Raw genomic sequence first — 21075 nt, 5'->3', positions numbered from 1 at the left:
CTCTGTCTTTCTCTCTCTACCTATCTATGTCTCTCTGTCGCTCTCTCTCTCTGTTTTGCTCTCTTTCTCTGTTGCCTCTCTTTCCTGTTGCTCTCTTCCTCTGTTGCCTCTCTTCTCTGTTGCTCTCTTTCTCTGTGTTCGCCTCTCTTTCTCTGTCTCTCTCTCTCTCTCTCTCTTCTCTCTCTCTCTCTCTCTCTCTCTCTCTCTCTCTTTTATATTATTATATATATAATATATATATATATATATATACACACACAACATATTTTAACCTGATGGCGTGTGTGGTTCCTCTTGCAGAGGGCCTGGCTGTGGGTGTAGGGTTTGGAGCCATAGGAAAGACCTCATCTGCCACATTTGAGAGTGCCAGGTAAGAAAACAGAGACTTATACCATAACTGCCTTCCATACCTTTGTTCCAACACTGTGTAGATATCACCTTTGTCACCATATTACCCAGGCCCTAGTCTACACTATTGGTTAATGTGACCTATGTCTTTGGCCACAGACCACAGCTCCTTTAGGATTTAGACACATCTGGTTAATGGTTCGACCACGATCAGATGCCCTTGCTTTAGGTCTCGGTCATAAGAGCCTGGGATTTGATGGGTGCGTGCGTTTATCTGTGTGTGTGTGTCATCATAATCTTCCTCCACATACCATGTGGTCAGTAGACAGGAGCATCACTTGTTCCTCCCGATGAGAAAGCACTGTTTACTCTTTGGGGATGAGGAGGACAAAACAGCCCGTCTTTGTGCCTGGCTGCTCTGCTTTGTCTGGGCCCCGGCTCTCTGCTGTGTGCTGCTACCACCCGGTGGCCACCACTCGTACTGCATATTTAATTTATAAATAATGCATGAGCCTCCGAGGATGACAGTGGAGGCTCCTCAGAGGAGGAAGGGAAGGACAATTTAAAAAAGTTATCCATTTAAAAAGGTATCCTTTTTAGATGAAACTATACTAAATATAATCACGTCACCAAATAATTGATTAAAACACATTGTTTTGCAAGGAAGGTCTACAGTAGCCTTAACGGCACTCTGTAGGGTAGCACCATGGTGTAGCCGGTCAACAGCTAGCTTCTGTCCTCCTCTGGGTACATTGACTTCAATACAAAACCTAGGAGGCTCGTGGTTCTCACCCTTTCCATAGACTTACACAGTAAAGTAATTATGACAACTTCCGGAGGACGTCCTCCAGCCTATCAGAGCTCTTGCAGCATGAACTAACATGTTGTTCACCCAATCAAAGGATCAGAGAATGAATCTAATACTGAAAGCATAAGCTACAGCTAGCTAGCTAGCACTGCAGTGCAGTGCATAAAATGTGGAGAGTAGTTGACTCAAAGAGACAGAGAAGCAGTTTTGAACAAATTAATTTCTTCCAAAATGAAGGAGAAGCAAGAGACAGATTTCATTTAATTTTTTTCAGTTTCGCTTACTTAGCTAGCAAATGCAGCTAGCTAGTTTAGCCTACTCAAACACCCTGCTCAAACAGAATGATGCTATATTAGCTAGCTGGCTATCACTATCCAACACAACACTGGAACTCTTCCAAGTCAAGGTAAGCTTTGGTTTTACTAATTTATTGCCACGGGCCCGTTGGTGTAACTGCTTACTGACTGTAACTTTACTGCGTGATTGTAGTGGGTTTACTAACACATTAGTTCTATTAGCTATATTGACTAGGATGTTACTTTAGTTAATATAGTGACAACGATGTAGGCTATGTGTATCAGATGTGATATGGTTTGGCTTGGAAAGGTTTTTTTGTGTAGCAGTTATGGTTTGGAAAGTTTTTTTCACCTGGTCACATATAGTTGATGTGTTGTGCATTGAAGTCCACTGGTAAAGGGAAAAGGTGAGAAGAGGAGAGTGTGTAGATGTGAGAAGGAATATAACGTGGCTGCTATGAAAGTGAACTGTGTTTACATGTGATCGGGGGTGAATTCATTCGATTCTGTAGATTTCTTTTTTTAAACTGAAGCAAACGGAACAAAACGGGGATGAACATACCTGAATTTGTCCAATAGAAACTCTCTTTTGCAACTGTTGGACTAATGATTACACCCTAGATCAGCTAGATGCAGGCAAGAGTGTGCAAGGCGGTATTGAATGTCAATGTCTGTCCATGTGTCACATCAAATTTGTCTCTCGACCTGTGTGTACCTACGTTGTAAACTTTCATTCATAGGTTAGGTTGTAGCAACCTCATGATGGGTATAGGGAAAATTTTACTATCATGTAATAGCCTAAACCTATCACTGTTACATTGAACTGGGTGAATGGAATATGAATGACAGTCATCTAATATGCTGTAATAGAAATTAGGCTATGCTCATGAAGAAATCAAAATTGAACGGCACTGACCGCAACTGGAGTGAACATATCTATTTGTCTGTCCACGAATGCATACGTCTATCCATCTGTTTGTTGGTGTCTATGCATCTTTCACCTGCTTGTGTGGGTGTCTCCATGTTTGTGTGTCTGGGTCTGTGCGCGCATGCCTGTGCATGCATTTGTGTGTGTCTGTTAATGGTTCGATTGAGAGGTGGGAGGGAGGGGAGCAGGAATCCAGAGGAATGTTCTGGAGACCGCCCTCCAGATGCGGACTAGCCGCTGGCAGCACCAGCTCTCTTTCTCTCTCGCCCTCTTTCTCTCGCTCTCTTTCGCTCCCTCCTCTCTCTCCTAGTGAAAGCCTCTCTTGTCCTCTGTTAGCTGTGTTAGCTGTCCTTCAGGTGCCGCTCGTCGGATTATGCTTGGCTCAGCCCTGACCTCTTTCTCCTTGATGTGTTCTAGCAGGCCTGTTCACAGGAGGCAGAGTGGCCACCGTGAGCAGGTTCTCTCCATCCCAGTGGTTTTGCCTTTCTCCAGCTGCTGTATAACCTCGCGTGTGTGTGTGTGTGTGTGTGTGTGTGTGTGTGTGTGTGTGTGTGTGTGTGTGTGGTGTGTGTGTGTGTGTGTGTGTGTGTGTGTGTGTGTGTGTGTGTGTGTGTGTGTGTGTCAGTGTCAGCCAGAGGAAAGTGATTTAACAAAGAGAGGCCTCCTCAGCCAAGCTGAGAAAAACACTTCCCAATGTATTTACTTTTTTAATTATTTCAGGCTACATTCTTTCACATAACCAGTGGTATTGCAATGCGTTTCTACCTACCTTAACCCAAGATGTTTTGGGGGACAGTCAATGAAAGTCTAAATGTGCCAGAGGAAAGTGATTTAACAAAGAGAGGCCTCCTCAGCCAAGCTGAGAAAAACACTTCCCAATGTATTTACTTTTTTAATTATTTCAGGCTACATTCTTTCACATAACCAGTGGTATTGCAATGCGTTTCTACCTACCTTAACCCAAGATGTTTTGGGGGACAGTCAATGAAAGTCTAAATGTAGGGTTACAGCATGCCTATTCGTGTGAATTGAGTGTGAAGTGGCCTCTTGTGCACAGCCTCTTAGAGTGTATTGTAGTCATTAGTGTGGATAGGAAGAGAGTCAATCAAATGTATTTATAAAGCCCTTCTTACATCAGCTGATGTCACAAAGTGCTGTACAAAAACCCAGCCTAAAACCCCAAGCAGCAAGCAATGCAGGTGTAGAAGCACGGTGGCTAGGAAAARCTCCCTAGAAAGGCCGGAACCTAGGAAGAAACCTACAGAGGAACCAGGCTATGAGGGGTGTCCAGTCCTCTTCTGGCTGTGCTGGGTGGAGATTATAACAGAACATGGCCAAGATGTTCAAATGTTCATAGATGACCAGCAGGGTCAAATAATCACAGTGGTTGTAGAGGGTGCAACAGGTCARCACCTCAGAAGTAAATGTCAGTTGGCTTTTCATAGCCGATCATTGAGAGTATCTCTACCACTCCTGCTGTCTCTACAGAGTCGGAAACAGCAGGTCTGGGACAAGGTAGCATGTCCGGTGAACAGGTCAGGGTTCCATAGCCGCAGGCAGAACAGTTGAAACTGGAGCAGCAGCATGACCAGGTGGACTGGGGACAGCAAGGAGTCATCAGACCAGTAGTCCTGAGGCATGGTCCTASGGCTCAGGTCCTCCGAGAGAGAAAAAGAGAGAGAATTAGAGAGAGCATACCTAAATTCACACAGGACACCGGATAAGAGTGGAGAAATACTCCAGATATAACAGACTGACCCTAGCCCCCCGACACAAAATATTGCAGCATAAATACTGGAGGCTGAGACATGAGGAGTCGGGAGACACGATACCCCCGGACAGGGCCAAACAGGCAGGATATAACCCAACCCACTTTCCAAAGCACAGCCCCCACACCACTAGAGGGATATCTTCAACCACCAACTTACTATCCTGAGACAAGGCCGAGTATAGCCCACGAAGATCTCCCCCACGGCACGAACCTAAGGGGGGGGGGCGCCAACCCGGACAGGAAGATCAAGAGAGTTTTTGTAACTGCAGCAGACCCAGTCAGTCCAATAGGGTTTCTGTTAGCCGATAAAAAACGGCCAAAATGAAAAGCCAATAAATTAAAATGTCGAAATAATGCTTTTTAGCCTATTAATTGATGTAAATACATTTGAGCTGTCATGTTTATCGGTCTATAGCAGGGGTGTCAAACTAGTTCCATGGAGGGCCTAGTGTCTGTTGGTTTTAGTTTTTTCCTTTCAATTAAGCCCTAGACAACTAGGAAAGGTGAGTTCTTCACTAATTAGTGACTTTAATTCATCAATTAAGTACAAGGGAGGAGCGAAAACCCGCAGACACTCTGCCCATCTTGGAATGAGTTTGACACATGGCCAATAGCAGGGTTTCCCAACTTGCGGCCCGTGGGCCAAATGTGGCCTGCGGGGGTTTTTGTTTGGCCCTCCAAGTTTTTTTGGGTTGTTGAATTTTCATTGTTGGACATAAGACTGTAAAAACACCAKGAATCAGTTCCAAATGATTTTAATTTAGGAAAACTGTTCCCCAAGTATTCCCACGCATAATAGAGCATCTAAGCAAGGTTTGAAATTATTATGTTTTAGTTAAGTATTATTTCTGTTTGGTCTTCTTGCAGTCAATTTGCAGTCTACAAATGATTTGTAATTATGTTCCGGCACCCGGACCATCCGCTCAAGAAAAAATTGTTCTGATACTGAATCTAGTTGATCCCTGGTCTATAGGTTAATTTGCATAATTTAGAAGGAATTAAATTGGTGCGTGTGTATTTTATTTGTCGTAATGTATCTTATTTATTACATGTGCACCGAATACAGATACAGAGCCTAGTTTGAGCCAAAGCGCGAGAGTTGTTGCTACAGCTGCTACAGCTCCTGTTCCTGCTGGAGGGAAACATTCTTTTATAAGCCCAATTATCGTGCAACCATTATAAACTCAATCACGTGTTAAAATAGGTTTTGATGGCCATGATTCAAAAATAACTGCTATTTTTTATTTTTCAACTGGTAATTGAAGCAGCGATAGGCAGGCTTTAGCGCGCCAATCACCACTTTGCAATGTGAGCTGAAGGCAGTAAGCATTTTGCACACATATACTTAATTGTTTGAAACCTGAACGTTTTACTTCATATTACGATGCATGTCTTACCTTGTTTCAAAGTAGCCGAGCCAAAATCCATTTCTATAAACGTGGAGGCAATTATTTTATAAAGACTTGTGCCATTGAAATAAGTAGCTTATTTCTATCATGTTCTATTGTTTTTAAATCCGCTTTCTTTCGTTGTCCAGTAGCCAAAGGCACAATTCTAGTCATATTAGCAACCCATGCTAGTTGTTGCATCTTTAGATCTCCCATCTTTCAACATTTCAAACAGATATTTTCATCTGTCACATGAACCCGCTGGCAGGGGGAGTAAKYTTTTKGACAATGGTGTTTTCCGCTAACTACATTATGTAACGAACATTTGCGTGTAGCCAGCTGTGCATTGCTGCGTAGCTATAATGTGAAGAAATATTAGTTTATCAAAATGTTTTGCGAAATGTTCGAATGTATTGCCTCAGCCTCAATTCTTTTTGAAGTTAGTTTGACATACTGGTTGTTTTGAATTTGGGATCTATCGTTCCACAACTGTCCCAGAGTCTATTTCTTGCACAGGGCCCGGTTTCCCAAAGTCATCTTTAAGGCTAAGTTCATCATTAGAACCTTTCATAGGAGCATCGTTAAATCTCTGAGCTGTTTTCCGAAAACCGTCATAATTAACGCTCAATCTAATGCCGGCCAAAGATGTGAGGAGAGAAAGCTGATCCGAGAGCAGCGCTCCCTGTCTTTCGATCCATACAACCAGTACAGTATCGACACATGCAGCAAACGCTCTCTCTGCGTTGTGTTTTGGGAAATGCATGTTACGTCTTCGGCCGCTGTAGGAAAGATGCATCGTTAAAACACTCGTTAGCCTATGTTCATTCGCTATCGGGAAACCGGCCCAGAACGACAAGTTGACCAATAGAAGAGGTCAACTTTTCTACTATGGGGGATAGTAGATTGATAGGCTAGGGATTTTTCTGTTTGTTACTCGTCTCGTCGGCTGAGGAAAAGTCAATGTGGACAGTTATTCTAACATGTTCATAGTGAGCATCAGAATTCGGTGAGAAGGACACACGCCATTGCATCCTTGACTTGCATGTTCTGTTAATGTCTTTCTGAGCACTGTGGGTGGATGTCATAATCAGGTTACGCACCCCAATGCATATGGGTCCGGTAAATTAAAATGCTGCTGGTCAAATGTCCGGTGCCCACATTTTCCTAACAAGACAACTGCTTGGGACAACACACACCCAAACACACAGCACACCACCACACACACAGTCATCACACACACACACAACACCACACAACACACACACCACAACACACAGAGTGGTCCAAACACAAGCATTCCTGTGCTGTTGGTCAGTCCTCTGGGGTCTTCAGAGTTCCGGCCTCCAGCAGAGAGCACCACTCTCTCTCCCGTTTCTCTCCCCTCTCTCTCTCTTCTCTGCTCTCTGCTCTCTCTCCTCATTCTCTCTCTCTCTCTTCGCTCTCCCCATCTTCTCTCTCTCTCTGGCCTCTCCCCCATCTCTCTCTCTGCCTCTCCCCCATCTCTCTCTCTGCCTCTCTCCATCTCTCCCTCCCTCCCTCCTGGATTGGCCAGGGCAGACTATAATGGCTGTCATGAAATGGGCTGTTTTCAGACTACAGTCTAGTCATGATATAGCTGTCATAATGAACCCAATATGGAAAAAGTACTTGTTCACATTGTCTGTTTCCTATCATGTGGATCTATTTCAACTATTTGGCATGAGATATGGAATCAATACAGAATCATGCCTTACTGTGAAAACCTTTTGATATTGTAACTTCGAGCTCATGCTCTTCCTGTTAGCTGGACGGTTTTGCTGGAGCAGAGATCAAAGCCATTGTGACTCGCTGCATCCGGGCTCTTCTATTGGAGGTGGCAGTGGTGGGCGGAGCTTGCACTGTGTTGTGTTAGCCAATTGAACTGAATGGTCCCCTATGCCATTACAYACGCACACACACACAGACGCACACGCACACACACAGGTGGCTGTGAGGGCCGGAGTGCAGCCTAATCCTGCTGTTATTACAGATGTCAATGAGAGGGAGGAATAAGGGGGCTTGCTACCCCAACGCATGGTGTTTCACTCCTTCACTAACCACTAGGCTCTCTTTCTCTCACACAGCACAAGAATGGTGTCTTTATGAAGTCAGGTTCCGCTATGGCACTCAGGCCCTCTTAAAGCAGCTGACAGATGTTTGATACGCTGTAATTCACACTGCTTATGTGTATGTGTGCGTGCGTGAAGCATTGAAGCATGCCTGTCCTGATAGGCGAGAAATGGTTTGACACTCCTGTCTTCTCTTTCCTTACGCTCCTCCAATAGCCTCCTCAACAAACGGTTCGTTTCTGCAATCTTGAGTGTTATGTTGTTTATAACCAACGTGTCGCCGAGGTCCCTGGACTTCACCGTGTCGCCGAGGTCCCTGGACTTCACCGTGTCGCCGAGGTCCGTGGACTTCACCGTGTCGCCGAGGTCCCTGGACTTCACCGTGTCGCCGAGGTCCCTGGACTTCACCGTGTCGCCGAGGTCCCTGGACTTCACCCGTGTCGCCGAGTCCCTGGACTTTCAAACCGTGTTCCCGAGGTCCCTGGACTTCACCGTGTCGCCGAGGTCCCTGGACTTCACCGTGTCGCCGAGGTCACCTGGACTTCACCGGTCGCCGAGGTCCTGACTTAACCGTGTCGCGCGAGGTCGCTGGACTTCACCGTGTCGCCGGGGTCCTGGACTTCACGTGTCGCCTGGGGTCTGGACTTCACCGTGTCGCCGAGGTCCCTGGACTTCACCGTGTCGCCGAGGTCCCTGGACTTCACCGTGTCGCCGAGGTCCCTGGACTTCACCGTGTGCTGTAGCTTCAGAGTTTTAAGGGAAGGAGAGCGAGTAGAGCGGAAGACAGGGAGAGAGAGACAGAGAGAGTATAGAAAGAATGAGGTCTAAAGAGAGAAAAATCCTCGTAGAGGTAGAACGAGTTAGAGAGGGTACTGTAAAAGGTAGGAGGAGAAAAGGAGGAGGGTGAAGAAGAGTGAGTAGAAACCCAGTGAAAGTGAACAAGGTCAGGTAGACAGACAGGCGGTGACGTTATCTCAGCCTGCGTCCCAAATGGCACCCTATTCCCTACATAGTGCACTCATTTCAGACTGTGCCGGTTCTAAGACGGTGAGCGTGAAGGCTCTTAGTGTCAATGTCATTCTGGGTGGGATGTCAAAGAGGACATTGTGTGGCGCTCCAGACTGCTGAGGGCCTAGTGGTGTGTGAGGGCTGAGGGGGCCTCTACAGTGAACTGTAGGAAGACTGAGAGAGAGATCCCCAAGTACTAACACTGGAGGTCGATTAATGTAGCAACTATGAGAGGGGTTGGAGAGTAGCACTGTCACTTTAAGCTTGCTGCATGCTGACTGACTTAGATTGATAGATTTGTATATTGGTGTGTATGTGTACTGTGGGTGTTTCTCAATATGTGTGGCAGGGAGCTCGGCCCCAGTGATGTACTGGGCCGTACGCGCTACCCTCTGTAGCGGTTGGATGCCAAGCAGTTGCCAGTCAAGATTCACTCAATGGTGCAGCTGCAGATGTTTTTGAGGATCTGATTTCATGGCTACAGATGTGAGTGCTACGGGGYGATAGTYATTTAGACAGGTTACCTTGGCGTTCTWGGGCACAGGGAMTATGGTGGTCTGCTTGAAACATGTAGGTATTACAGACTGGGTCATGGCCTGGTACTCAGGGCTCTATTGTCCCTCCATCAGGTCCTAATGGTCTGGTACTCAGGGCTCTATTGTCCCTCCATCAGGTCCTAATGGTCTGGTACTCAGGGCTCTACTGCCCCTCCATCAGGTCCTAATGGTCTGGTACTTAGGGCTCTACTGTCCCTCCATCAGGTCCTAATGGCCTGGTACTCAAGGCTCTACTGTCCCTCCACCAGGTCCTAATGGCCTGGTACTCAAGGCTCTACTGTCCCTCCATCAGTATCATTCACAATTATGTCAATTAATGTTGAATTACAGTGAGACCGGTATACTTTTGCATGACAGTAACAGACTGACAGAATTTCATGACCGCCACAGCCCTAAAGTAGACCCATTTTGATTCTTGAAGGAAGTAACATCAAGTACCAATGTCTTACCCCATCATTAACCCAAATATAATGTGGTAAACAGTGTCTTTGAACGAACAACACATACACAGTATTATTGCTTTGTAATGCTTTATTCGTTGTAGTAAGAGGAGCGTTGGGTCTCCAAGAGGGTCTTGCAGTACAGACTCACCTGAGACCATTACAGCAGTTGGCTTTATCACATAGGGAAGAGCAGGACGCCACTAAAGATATTGTGATTATAATCACTATCAAAGATCTGGTACTCAAAGGGGAGCCTCATGTACACCTCATCTCCCTTCTCCAGCTGCATAATGACCCCATTAAATATACATCTAAGATTTAAATCAGCTCGGTATTCAAAATTGTACATCATTCTCTGTCCATTATTATACAATACAATATCAGTACGACTCACATTCTGGTTACTACAAGGTCTGAATCTGAAGTTATAGACCCCTCTCACTGGTGCTGTGAAGATTCCTGTTGTTGGGCTGTAGGCTTGACCAATGTTAGTGATGACTCTAGTGTAGACCAGTGTGGTTTCAATATTAAATGGTCCCACAAATCCTGATGTCAAACCAGCTGAGAAGGCCATCTTTGGTCTGTCTGCGTTCTCTCTCTTCAGTTCCTCCACCTCTCTCTCGCTGGCTGTCACTCATGRCTGACAGCTTGGCTGCTTGGTCTGAAATTATTTAAACTTAATCTTTTCATGCTCATATAAACAGATGAGTAAGAAAATCTTGTTCATACTAATTCATACACCCTGTAAGGAGAAATGAATTTACCTGCATTCTCTTTCTTCAGTTCCTCCCCCTGGCTCTCGTCAGTCTGGCCCCCAAAGCTGTTTTGTCTTTCTCCAGTTTCTCTACTTCTTTTGTAGTGATTCTCTGCTCCACTCTTAAGGTCCATCACCTGGTCCTCACTAGCTGCCACTCTGGCCTCCGTGTTCCTCAGCTTCTCTCTCTGTTCCACCACGATGGTTCCCAGCTTGTACACCATGTCTCTAAGTTCCTTCACATCAGTCAAGAGGTCATGTTCGGTGGGTGTGCGTTCGTCGGTCGTGACAGTAGCTTCAGTCCCTCGGCGCTCTATCTGAACTCCGCTCACTATGCTCTCTGCCTGTGCTGTGACCCTGTTGAGTGATGTCATTCTCTCTGAGCCCTCCACTCCCTCCCTAAGGCCATGTCCCAGACAGACAGAACAGCAACACCAGCTGAGCTACAGCACCCTTCATTCTGAAACACTGCCTCTTCAGATATGATGCCGTTTATGATGCTCAGTCCCCCTCCTTATATACACACACCTCGGGTAGCACTACATGAGACGTGTCCTCAATGGACAATTTTTACCTAAAGCCAAGGACTTTTGATAACATTAGATAAGATCTGTTTTACCACATAGCGAGTTATTTGTATCTATGTTGTATGAGACCCATGAGAAGTGTCCAACTGTAGTTTAGTAAATTATATTATATTTCTCTGCAGGTTGTCAATGTATTTTTGCATGGTAGAAGTTCTACAGCAGCTAATGCAGAGCAGTTAAAGGTCCAATGCAGCCTTTTTTTAATATCGTTATCAAATWATTTCTGGGTAAAAATTAAATACCKTACCATTTTAATTGAAAAMAATAACAGTAAAAAATTAACAAAAATAGCTTCCTAAAAAAATWGACATTTCTCAAGCAAGAATTTTGCTAGAACTGTCTGGGAGTGGTCTGAGTGGGAAGGGGAACACTGAAMACTAACTGTTATTGGCAGAGAGGTTTGGAMCTCTCTTACTTATTGGTCTATTAAATAATGTCCCTCCTGGTGATATCACCAGGCAGGCCAAAGCAGGCTGACAGCTCTTACACTAAAAAGGCATTATCATAATTCTCACAATGTGACAGTATTATTCCATCCTCATAGTGTGAAAATATACACTGAACAAAAATGAAAATGYAAAATGTAAAGTGTTGGTCCCATGTTTCATAAGCTGAAATAAAAGATCCCTGAAATGTTCCATATAGACAAAAGGCTTATTTCTCTCTAATTTTGTGCACAAATGTATTTACATCCGTTATTGAGCATTTCTCCTTTGCCAAGATAATTCATTCACCTGACAGATGTGGCATATCAAGAAGCTCATTAAACAGCATGATCATGACACAGGTGAACCTTGTTCTGGGGACAATAAAAGGCCACTCTAAAATGTGCAGTTTTGACACACAACAATGCCACAGATGTCTCRAGTTTTGAGGGAGCGTGCAATTGGCATGCTGACAGCATGAATGTCCACCAGAGCTGTTGCCAAAGAATTGACTGTTAATTTCTCTACCATAAGCCGCCTCCAACGTCGTTTTAGAGAATTTGGAGGCACGTCCAACCCGGCCTCACAACCACAGACCACATGCATGGCAACATGTGGGCGAGCGGTTTTCTGATGTCAATCTTATGAACAGMGTGCCCCATGGCGGCCGTGGGGTTATTGTATTGGCAGGCATAAGCTACGGATAATGAACACAATTGGATTTTATCGATGCCAATTTGAATGCGCAGAGATACCGTGACGAGATCCTGATGCCATTCATCCGCCGCCATCACCTCATGTTTCAGCATAGTAATGCACAGCCCCATGTTGCAAGGATCTGTACACAATTCCTGAAAGCTAAAAATGTCCCAGTTCTTCCATGGCCTGCATACTCACCAGACATGTCAACCATTGAGCATGTTTGGGTTGCTCTGGATCAACGTGTATGACAGAGTGTTCCAGTTCCTGCCAATATCCAGCAACTTTGTACAGCCATTGAAGAGGAGTGGGACAACATTCCACAGGCCACAATCAACAGCCTGATCAACTCTATGCGAATGAGATGTGTCGCGCTGCATGAGGCAGATGGTGGTCACACCAGATACGGACTGGTTTTCTGATCCACGCCCCTACCTTTTTTAAAAAGGTATTTGTCACCAACAGATGCATATCTGTTTTCACAGTCAGGTGAAATCCATAGACTGGGACCTAATTAGTTTATTTCAATTGACTGATTTTCTTATATGAGCTGTTACTCAGTAAAATCTTTGAAATAGTTGAATGTTGTGTTTATATTTTTGTTCAGTATATATAAAACACAGGCAATTCACGTTTTTGACTGCACTGGGCCTTTAATAATGTGCAACATTTCACTTGATCACATGAGGAATACAACACAACATTTTTGGGGGTGTTTTGTCCATTAGTCCACTCTTAATGAAATCCACCAAAATTGTGCATATCAGCAGTCAAGTTTTCAAAGTAAATCACTTTCAGTAGAGCAAAAAAACATTCCTTGATTCATCAACATTCCAGATCATTCTGTGCTTTTAACTTTGTGGCAAAAGTTTGGGAAAGGCCCTTTCCTATTTCAGCAAGACAATCCCTCCCGTGCACAACGCGAGGTCCATACAGAAATGGTTTGTCAAGGTCGGTGTGCAAGAACTTGACTGGCCTGCACAGAGCCCTGAACTCTCAACCCCAGCAAACCCCTTTTGGGATGAATTGGAACGCCGACTGCGAGCCAGGCCTAATCGCCCAACATCAGTGCCCGGCCTCACTAATGCGCTTGTGGGTGAATGGAAGAAAGTCCCCGCAGCAATTTTCCAACATCTAGTGGAAATCTTTCCGAGAAGAGTGGAGGCTGTTATAGCAGGAAATGGGAACCAACTCCATATCAATGTGCATGATTTTGGAATGAGATGTTGGCAGGTGTTCACATACATTTGGTCATGTTGTGTACCTTATTCTCATACCCCATGTTATAACACGTTGTTTAACTTTTTGTACACAATTAACACACACACACACACACACACAGTATAATTGATTTGTAATGTTTAATTAATAGTAGCAAGAGGAGCGTTTGGATCGCCAAGAGGGTCTTTCAATACAGACTTTTCACCTGAGATCATTATAGCATTGCGCATTCAGAATGTTCTCACAAAGGGAAGACTCGGACGTAGTGGTCGGGCATTTGAAGGGATTCCGCTATTCCAATAATATCCACCCTAAAATATGGATATCCGGATAGTCGAAATGCATATCATGTTTTTCAGTAAATTTTTTTTTTTAATGTACACTATTGCTATATTAATGATAACATATCACATCGCTATTAGACTTTTACCAGTGTGTAATACCTGCTCAATTTGTCTATTACAAAAACCACTATCACATCAACTTTTCACTTCTCATTGCCAATGTTGTCTCTGAAAGAGGTGTCGGTTTAGAATGGAACAATTGGCCTGGGGCCTCGGGTTAGAAGGCTGAACCAGTAGGAGACAGATGTACAGAACACACTTTTGCGCCTAACAACATTGACAATGAGAAGTGAAAAGTGGAAGTGATAGTGGTCCCTGCATATTGCCAATGTCAACTATTACTGTTTTTTGTAATGGACAGAAATAGAGCACAGTGGTTATAGCAATGTGCTGCTATATACAGTGTTACGTTATAGCGATGTGCTATGTTATGCTGCTACATACAGTGTTACGTTATAGCGATGTGCTATGTTATGCTGCTACATACGGTGTTACGTATAGCGATGTGCTATGTTTTGCTGCTACATACAGTGTTACGTTATAGCGATGTGCTATGTTATGCTGCTACATACGGTGTTACGTTATAGCGATGTGCTATGTTATGCTGCTACATACGGTGTTACGTTATAGCGATGTGCTATGTTATGCTGCTACATACAGTGTTACGTTATTAAGGCTAGCAGGCTAACATAGCCTAATATAACCATAGCGCAATGGAAAAGCACACTATATGCAGAGGATAACAAAGTACACAATAGGAACAGGGCCAACTAGCAGCGTATTGCAGTAACAGTACGTTAGCACGCAAGGCTAGTAGGTCAAAGCACAACATCACTATTAGTGTATTACCACTGTGTAATACCTGCTTTATTTCGGTCTGTTACAGACCGAAATCTCTTTCTCTCTCTCCCTCTTTCTCATTCTCGCTCTCTTTCTCTCCCCCCCTCAGTACCGAGGACTGGACAGGCGTGGTTCCATCTGTTCTGGGCCAGTCCTGTCCTGATACCGCAGCTGAACAAACATAGCTGCCATGAAATGCTGCTGTGCTGTAATGGGGAAATGTAGCGCACATGTATTAATTAGTACTGTTTAAGAAGGTGTTTCCTGCCAATACAGCCCCCATGTGACAAGCAGTGAAAACAGAACTGGGTGACTGGGTTCACCTCAACCACACCAAAGGCACAGGGTCTCCCTAACTCACTCAGGACTTCCTGGCCTCCTCCTGTTCTATCCCTTTTCTCTTTCTTTTTCCTCCTTCTCTGTCTCCTCTCTCATGCAGCCCAGATGTTTCTCTCTGCCATCCTTCCCTCATTCCAATACTCCAGCCTTCTCTTTGGTCTCTCTCTGACTCTCTCTCTCTCTCTCTCCAGGGGATTGTTGTTACACAATCCAATGGTCATGTGCCCCATCCAGAATGGCTGCCCCCATGGTCATATCCTTGTTTACATGTTAGCGTAACTGTATTGTGTATAGTAGCCAAGCCCATAGGCTTTGGTCKGCTAGCCTAGCATGCAACTTACTGTTACTGCATTATGCTGCATTATCTCTGTTCTGCTGTAATGGGGAAATGTAGCTCAGATTTATGAAATAGTACTGTATACGAAGGTGTTTCCTGCCAATACAGCCCCCATGTGACCAGTGACTGGGTTCACTTCAACCACACCCCACAGGGTCTCCTCCCTCACTCCCTCCAGACTTCTCCTTCTTCTCTTCTATCCATTTTTCCTCTTTTTCCCCCTCCTCCTCTCTGTCTCTGTCTCTGTYTCATGTGGCCCAGATGTTCTTCTCTGCTGTGCTTCCCTCGTTCAATACTCCAGCCTTCTCTTCATTTTTTTCTGGATTCTCTCTCCGTCATTGTATCCTCATTCTTTCCTTGACACAGAAACACTCTTTCTAGCGTGTTGAAAATACACCTCATTTACACGCATTGTGATTCCTAGTCTGAAACCAAGCATACTACATTCCTCCATCTCTCTCTCTCTCTTTCTCTCTCTCTCTCTCTCTCTCTCTCTCTCTCTCTCTCTCTCCCAGGCAGTGGCTGCTGTAAACCTTTCCGTGACTAGCTGTCATTAATCTTCTCTCTCCAGGGGCAGGCTCTTGACTCTGTGCCTGTTAGAGTGGTTCACAGGGAGAGAGGGAGAGAGGAAACTTAAAATGTTCCTCCCAAACACACCCGTGTGTGGTGTTGCTGGGTTTTTTGCCCCCTGGGAATTGATGCGGTCCGACTAGGATGCAGTGGAGTGCGAGCAGACAAACGAACACCCTGGTTAACACCACTTATGAGCATGTTTTTGAATTACCACCCTGGCTGCTAATAGTGTGTACTGGGAGTGTGCTGTTAGCCCCAGTTTATTGACGCTCCGGGGGGCCTAGGATGGGGTGACTTGAATGCTGTGTTGTTGTTTTGAATAGATATGAGTTTCTTCTCTTCTAATTGTTCAGCAGTATGCATTTTCTCCCAACTCTTCATATCCAACTGACTCCTCATGTCTCCTTAGCAATTGTTTCCAAGTCATTTCCTGTCCTGGGAATGAGCCCCTACCCATAGTCTGCGGTTTTACTGTGATGACGATTTCCTCCTGTGCTGACTCACTCTGTGTAATTTAGACTGAGCACTACTGCCTTTTAATTGACCCCGGAAACTGCCAGCAGCAAAATAACAGAGTCCCCCCCCCCCCGTGTTATGTACTGTACAGCATTCAGACACCGTTTCCTCCTAACCAACCAACCAACCAACCAACCAACCAACCACCCTCCAACCACACTTCTACCACACTTAGCCACGATACAGCTCCAACTCTACTGAAGCAGTGAGGTTAAAGTGAATGTAATGCTTCACATGCAAAGTCGACGCTCTGAAATCTCTCCCATTTAGGCCTCTAAACCAATGTCAATGAACGACCATTGATTAGGGTAATGGTAATAAGAAATGCCATCAGACAATGATCTAAGAAGTGGTGTCCTCTGAAGCGTTATCATCATGTGTTTCACAGGAACTTGGCCATTGGCATAGGGATCCAGAATTTCCCAGAGGGCCTTGCGGTGAGCCTCCCTCTGCGAGGTGCAGGGATGTCCACATGGAAAGCCTTCTGGTGAGTAACAACTCAACCAAACAGTATCTCCATATGATCATCACTGTTTATCTGCACCTTAACTCACAGGGTCTTCAGAAAGTATTCACACCCCTTGACTTTTTCCACATTTTGTTGTGTTACAGCCTGCATTTAAAATGGATTAAATTGAGATTTTGTGGTGCTGATCTACACATAATACCCCATAATGTAAAAGTGTAATTATGTTTGTTTAAATGTTAACATATTCATTCAAAATGAAAAGCTGAAATGTCTTGAGTCAATAAGTATTCAACTCCTTTGTTATGGCAAGCCTAAATAAGTTCAGGAGTAAAAATGTGCTTAACAAGTCACATAATAAGTTGCTTGGACTCATTCTGTGTTCAATAATAGTGGTTAACATGATTTTTGAATGACTACCCCATCTCTGTACCCCACACATACAATTATCTGTAAGGTCCCCCAATCAAGTAGAGAATTTCAAGCACAGATTCAACCACAAAGACCAGGGAGGTTTTCAATGCCTCGCAAAGAAGGGCACCGATTGGTAGATGTGTAAAACATTTAAAAAGCACTAACCTAAACGACAGAAAGAAAAGAAGGAAGCCGGAACAGAATAAACAAATATTCCAAAACATGCATCCTGTTTGCAACAAGGCACTTAAGTAATAATGCAAAACAAATTGGCAAAGAAATTAACTTTTTGTCCTGAATACAAAGCGTTATGTTTGGGGCAAATCAGCCTGGTATCTCCAGGAAATGTTTCTAGTTTTAGCCAGGCAGAGCCCCGTTCAGTCCCTTAACCCCCTGTCTGTGGAGGGCAGAAAACTCACCAGATGATGGGATGCTTTGAAGACTTATCGRATCAAGATATGAGTGTTTTTATTTTTCATACATTTTTATACCATTTTTACGTTTTCTTCCACTTTGACATTACAGAGTAGTTTGTGTTGATCGTTGACCAAAAATGACAATTATATCCATTTTAATTCCATTTTGTAACACAACAAAATGTGGAAAAAGTCAAGGGGTGTGAATACTTTCTGAAGGCAACTGTATATTAAAGGAATTGTTTTTGTTTGACAGCCAATGATTGAAGGGGACATAAAGGGTACTATCTAGGGTTTTGACTAACTCCTCTCTCAGGTACGGACAGCTCAGTGGAATGGTAGAACCAATCGCCGGGTTGCTAGGCGCTGTTGCCGTGGTGCTGGCAGAACCACTGTTGCCGTACGCCCTGGCCTTCGCTGCAGGGGCTATGGTGTATGTGGTGGTTGATGACATCATCCCAGAGGCTCAACTCAGGTGGGTAGAGAGAGAGAGAGAGAGGTTATTTTTACTGTGCTCTCCTAACCCATGTCTTAGTCAAGGCTTAGTCTATCTCCAACCCTTTAGAAAACACTGGAACAATGTTTCCTAGGAATGCAGTACCAGTCAAAAGTTAGGACACATCTACTCATTCAAGGGTTTTTCTTTATTTTTACTATTTTCTACATTGTAGAATAATAGTGAAGACATCAAAATTATGAAATAACACATATATAATCCTGTAGTAACCAAAAAAGTGTTAAACAAATCGAAATTCCACAAATTAACTTTTGACAAGGCACACTTGTTAATTGAAATGCATTCCAGGTGACTACCTACACACACACACACACACACACACACACATACCTTTTTTCCCGCACCATTGGTTAGAGCCTGTAAGTAAGCATTTCACTGTAAGGTCTACTACACCTGTTGTATTCGGCGAACCTGACAAATAAACTTTGATTTGATACCTCATGAAGCTGGTTGAGAGAATGCCAAGAGTGTGCAAAACTGTCATCAACGCACAGGGTGACTGCTTTGAAGAATCTCAACTATAAAATATATTTAGATTTGTTTAACACTTCAAATTGTATTGGTCACATGCAGATGGTATTGCGAGTGTAGCGAAATGCTTGGTTACGGCATGATTCCATATGTGKTATTWCATAGTTTTGATGTSTTCACTATTATTCTACGATGTAGAAAATAGTGAAAATAAAGAAAAACCCTTGAATGAGTAGGTGTGTCCAAACTTTTGACTGATACTGTCCATTAACAGATTGTTCTATCCTGGTTCCAACTCTGTGCGTACAGTAGTTGTTCATAGCTCTGTGACTCTGAGCTGGACTAGATCAATCACCGTCTTTGTGTTAGTGTGAGCCGCGAGGAGGAATAGTGGGAGCGGAGCAACGACACTGTCCCCCTGGAATGTTCTGGTTTTCACAACCCTGGGCGTGTTGTTTTCTTTAAAAAGTGAGACCGGGAGCGAGCTGTCCTTTTGACTTGTGTGGGTCGACTGTCACTGTGAAGTGTGTGGGTCGACTGTCACTGTGAAGTGTGTGGGTCGACTGTCACTGTGAAGTGTGTGGGTCGACTGTCACTGTGAAGTGTGTGCCTGCTAGCATGTTTAGGGTCTGTGTGTGTGTTTTAGTAACCTGACAGATTTCCATGTGCTCGGCTAATTTCTGTGTCTCAATGTATTGTATATGATTGAAGTACTGTATAAATACACCAACATTGATTAACACTGTCCATGTATATTGTCTTGAAGTGGGAACGGTAAGTTGGCTTCCTGGACCTCTATCCTGGGCTTTGTAGTGATGATGTCACTTGACGTTGGGCTGGGCTGAGGCCTCACCTCCACGTAGAACACCTCGCTGATGTCACAGAATGATGCCACGGCTAATCGCCAGACCTTGGGGGAAAAAAGGGACCAAATCTGCCTTCTCTCTAATTGCTTGCTTTTGTTTTTGTATTTATTTTATTTTTTAATTATGACATTTTGTGAATTTGGTTGTTTTTTGGGATACTGGATCCTTATTATAAAATGTGATGATACTTGAAAAGTGGTGTTTGTATGACTAGTTTAGAATGGCACTGAGACCGCCATGTATGAAAAAATGATATTTGACTTTGAATAGATTTTTATGGAGTGCGCGTTTAATTGAGTTTACACCTCTAAAACCTCTAAGGGCTAAGTCCATTTTGGCTCCAGCTGTGTCAGCCCACTCCACAGTTGGACCTCAAGACTGTGTTTTGAAGGCTAGTTATGGTCACTGAAGGAAACACGGGGATGTGTGTCTACAGATATGTCACARATAACCAGCTGAATGTGTAGGCTTGCCTGGTCCTTCAGAAGGATCTTTGCTCAGATTATGATGTCATTCATTTACAAATGGTGCACACCCTGATTCATTCAGGATGGAATGTTTTTTTCTTCATCAAACATTTAAATGACCAAGTGATTCCGTCTGTTTTTTTCCWTGCTCTTTTGCTTTATTTAGCTTTTTCTCGCATACATTCTCTATCAACCTCAGGCTGGCATTGTGTGTGTTTGGATGAAGAGAATGTGAATAGCAACATTTTACAGCTAGCTTCTCCTTATCTTTTTCTCAATTATAGCACACACATTCCCTTCGTATTGCGTTGTTATTACATTATTATAATATGACATTCAGTTATTGTTACAGGTGAAATTAAATACAATTACTAATATGACATGTATGTGAAAAGAGATATTGCAGCTAGCCAAATGGAATGCTAGCTACACAACCCAAATGCACCTCCTTTTTGCGTGTTCATTTTTACATTCATGAACTGTACTGTACTGCTGGAGTTGGGTGGGGGCTTCTAAACCCTCTGGCCTTATTGTCCTGTAGAACCCTCTGGCCTTACAGCTATGTATGGGACAACGTCTCAGAGTAGGTGTGCTGATCTAGGATCAGGTCCCCGTCCCCGTTCATGTAATCTTATTACATGAACGGGGACGGGGATAATTATTGATAATAATCAAATTATTATTTGATTAATAAATCAATATTAATTGATTTAAAAAAGTAAAAATGATCCTAGATCAGCACTCTTACTCGGACACGCTTGATAGAAATTAACCCTGAGGGGTATACTACAAAGCAGGATCAATGAGTTAGCCAGTAAACTTGCATAAATATGATTTCTAAATGTGTTTGATTAGCCTGAAACGGGCATGGTCTGATTAACTCAACAACCAAAAACACATATCTTTAGATTACTTAATGAAACAGAAAATCAATAGTTATTTTGGGATGTTTATCCAAGTTAGCTGGCTAACTCATTGATCCTGCTTCGCGGTATACCCCTCAGGTCTCCCTGCCTGATTCTATTCTTGGAGGGGGCTGGATAGAACCATTCCCAAGGAAAAGTGTCATGGAGAGAGATGTGGTGGTGATGTAATAAACCAAAACTGCTTCCACTATGTGTTTTTCTCTGTTGTTAGTTAGAGGTTGTCAACCCTGGTTCAGTCACCGCCCCACTGACTCATGGTTCAC

At 43.8% G+C, this 21075-nt stretch overlaps 1 protein-coding gene across 2 annotated transcripts in view; it reads left to right on the top strand.

Moving 5' to 3' along the window:
* LOC111977905 (zinc transporter ZIP11) overlaps window positions 1–20014 on the top strand; it is a 141914-nt gene extending 121900 nt beyond the window's left edge. For both annotated transcript variants that reach the window (XM_024007686.2, XM_024007685.2), the window contains exons 7-10: window positions 301–370; window positions 16658–16756; window positions 17882–18040; window positions 19320–20014. In XM_024007686.2, the coding sequence (XP_023863454.1) occupies window positions 301–370; window positions 16658–16756; window positions 17882–18040; window positions 19320–19398 (407 nt within the window). In that variant the 3' untranslated portion in view covers window positions 19399–20014. The remainder of the gene's footprint in view (window positions 1–300; window positions 371–16657; window positions 16757–17881; window positions 18041–19319) is intronic.
* Window positions 20015–21075: the final 1061 nt, after the last annotated feature.

The sequence above is a fragment of the Salvelinus sp. IW2-2015 genome, linkage group LG18 (genome assembly GCF_002910315.2).
Source record: "Salvelinus sp. IW2-2015 linkage group LG18, ASM291031v2, whole genome shotgun sequence".
In the NCBI taxonomy this organism is placed as follows: domain Eukaryota; kingdom Metazoa; phylum Chordata; class Actinopteri; order Salmoniformes; family Salmonidae; genus Salvelinus; species Salvelinus sp. IW2-2015.
Note: the sequence above shows the minus strand (reverse complement) of the source record. Positions and strands in the feature narration are given on the sequence as shown.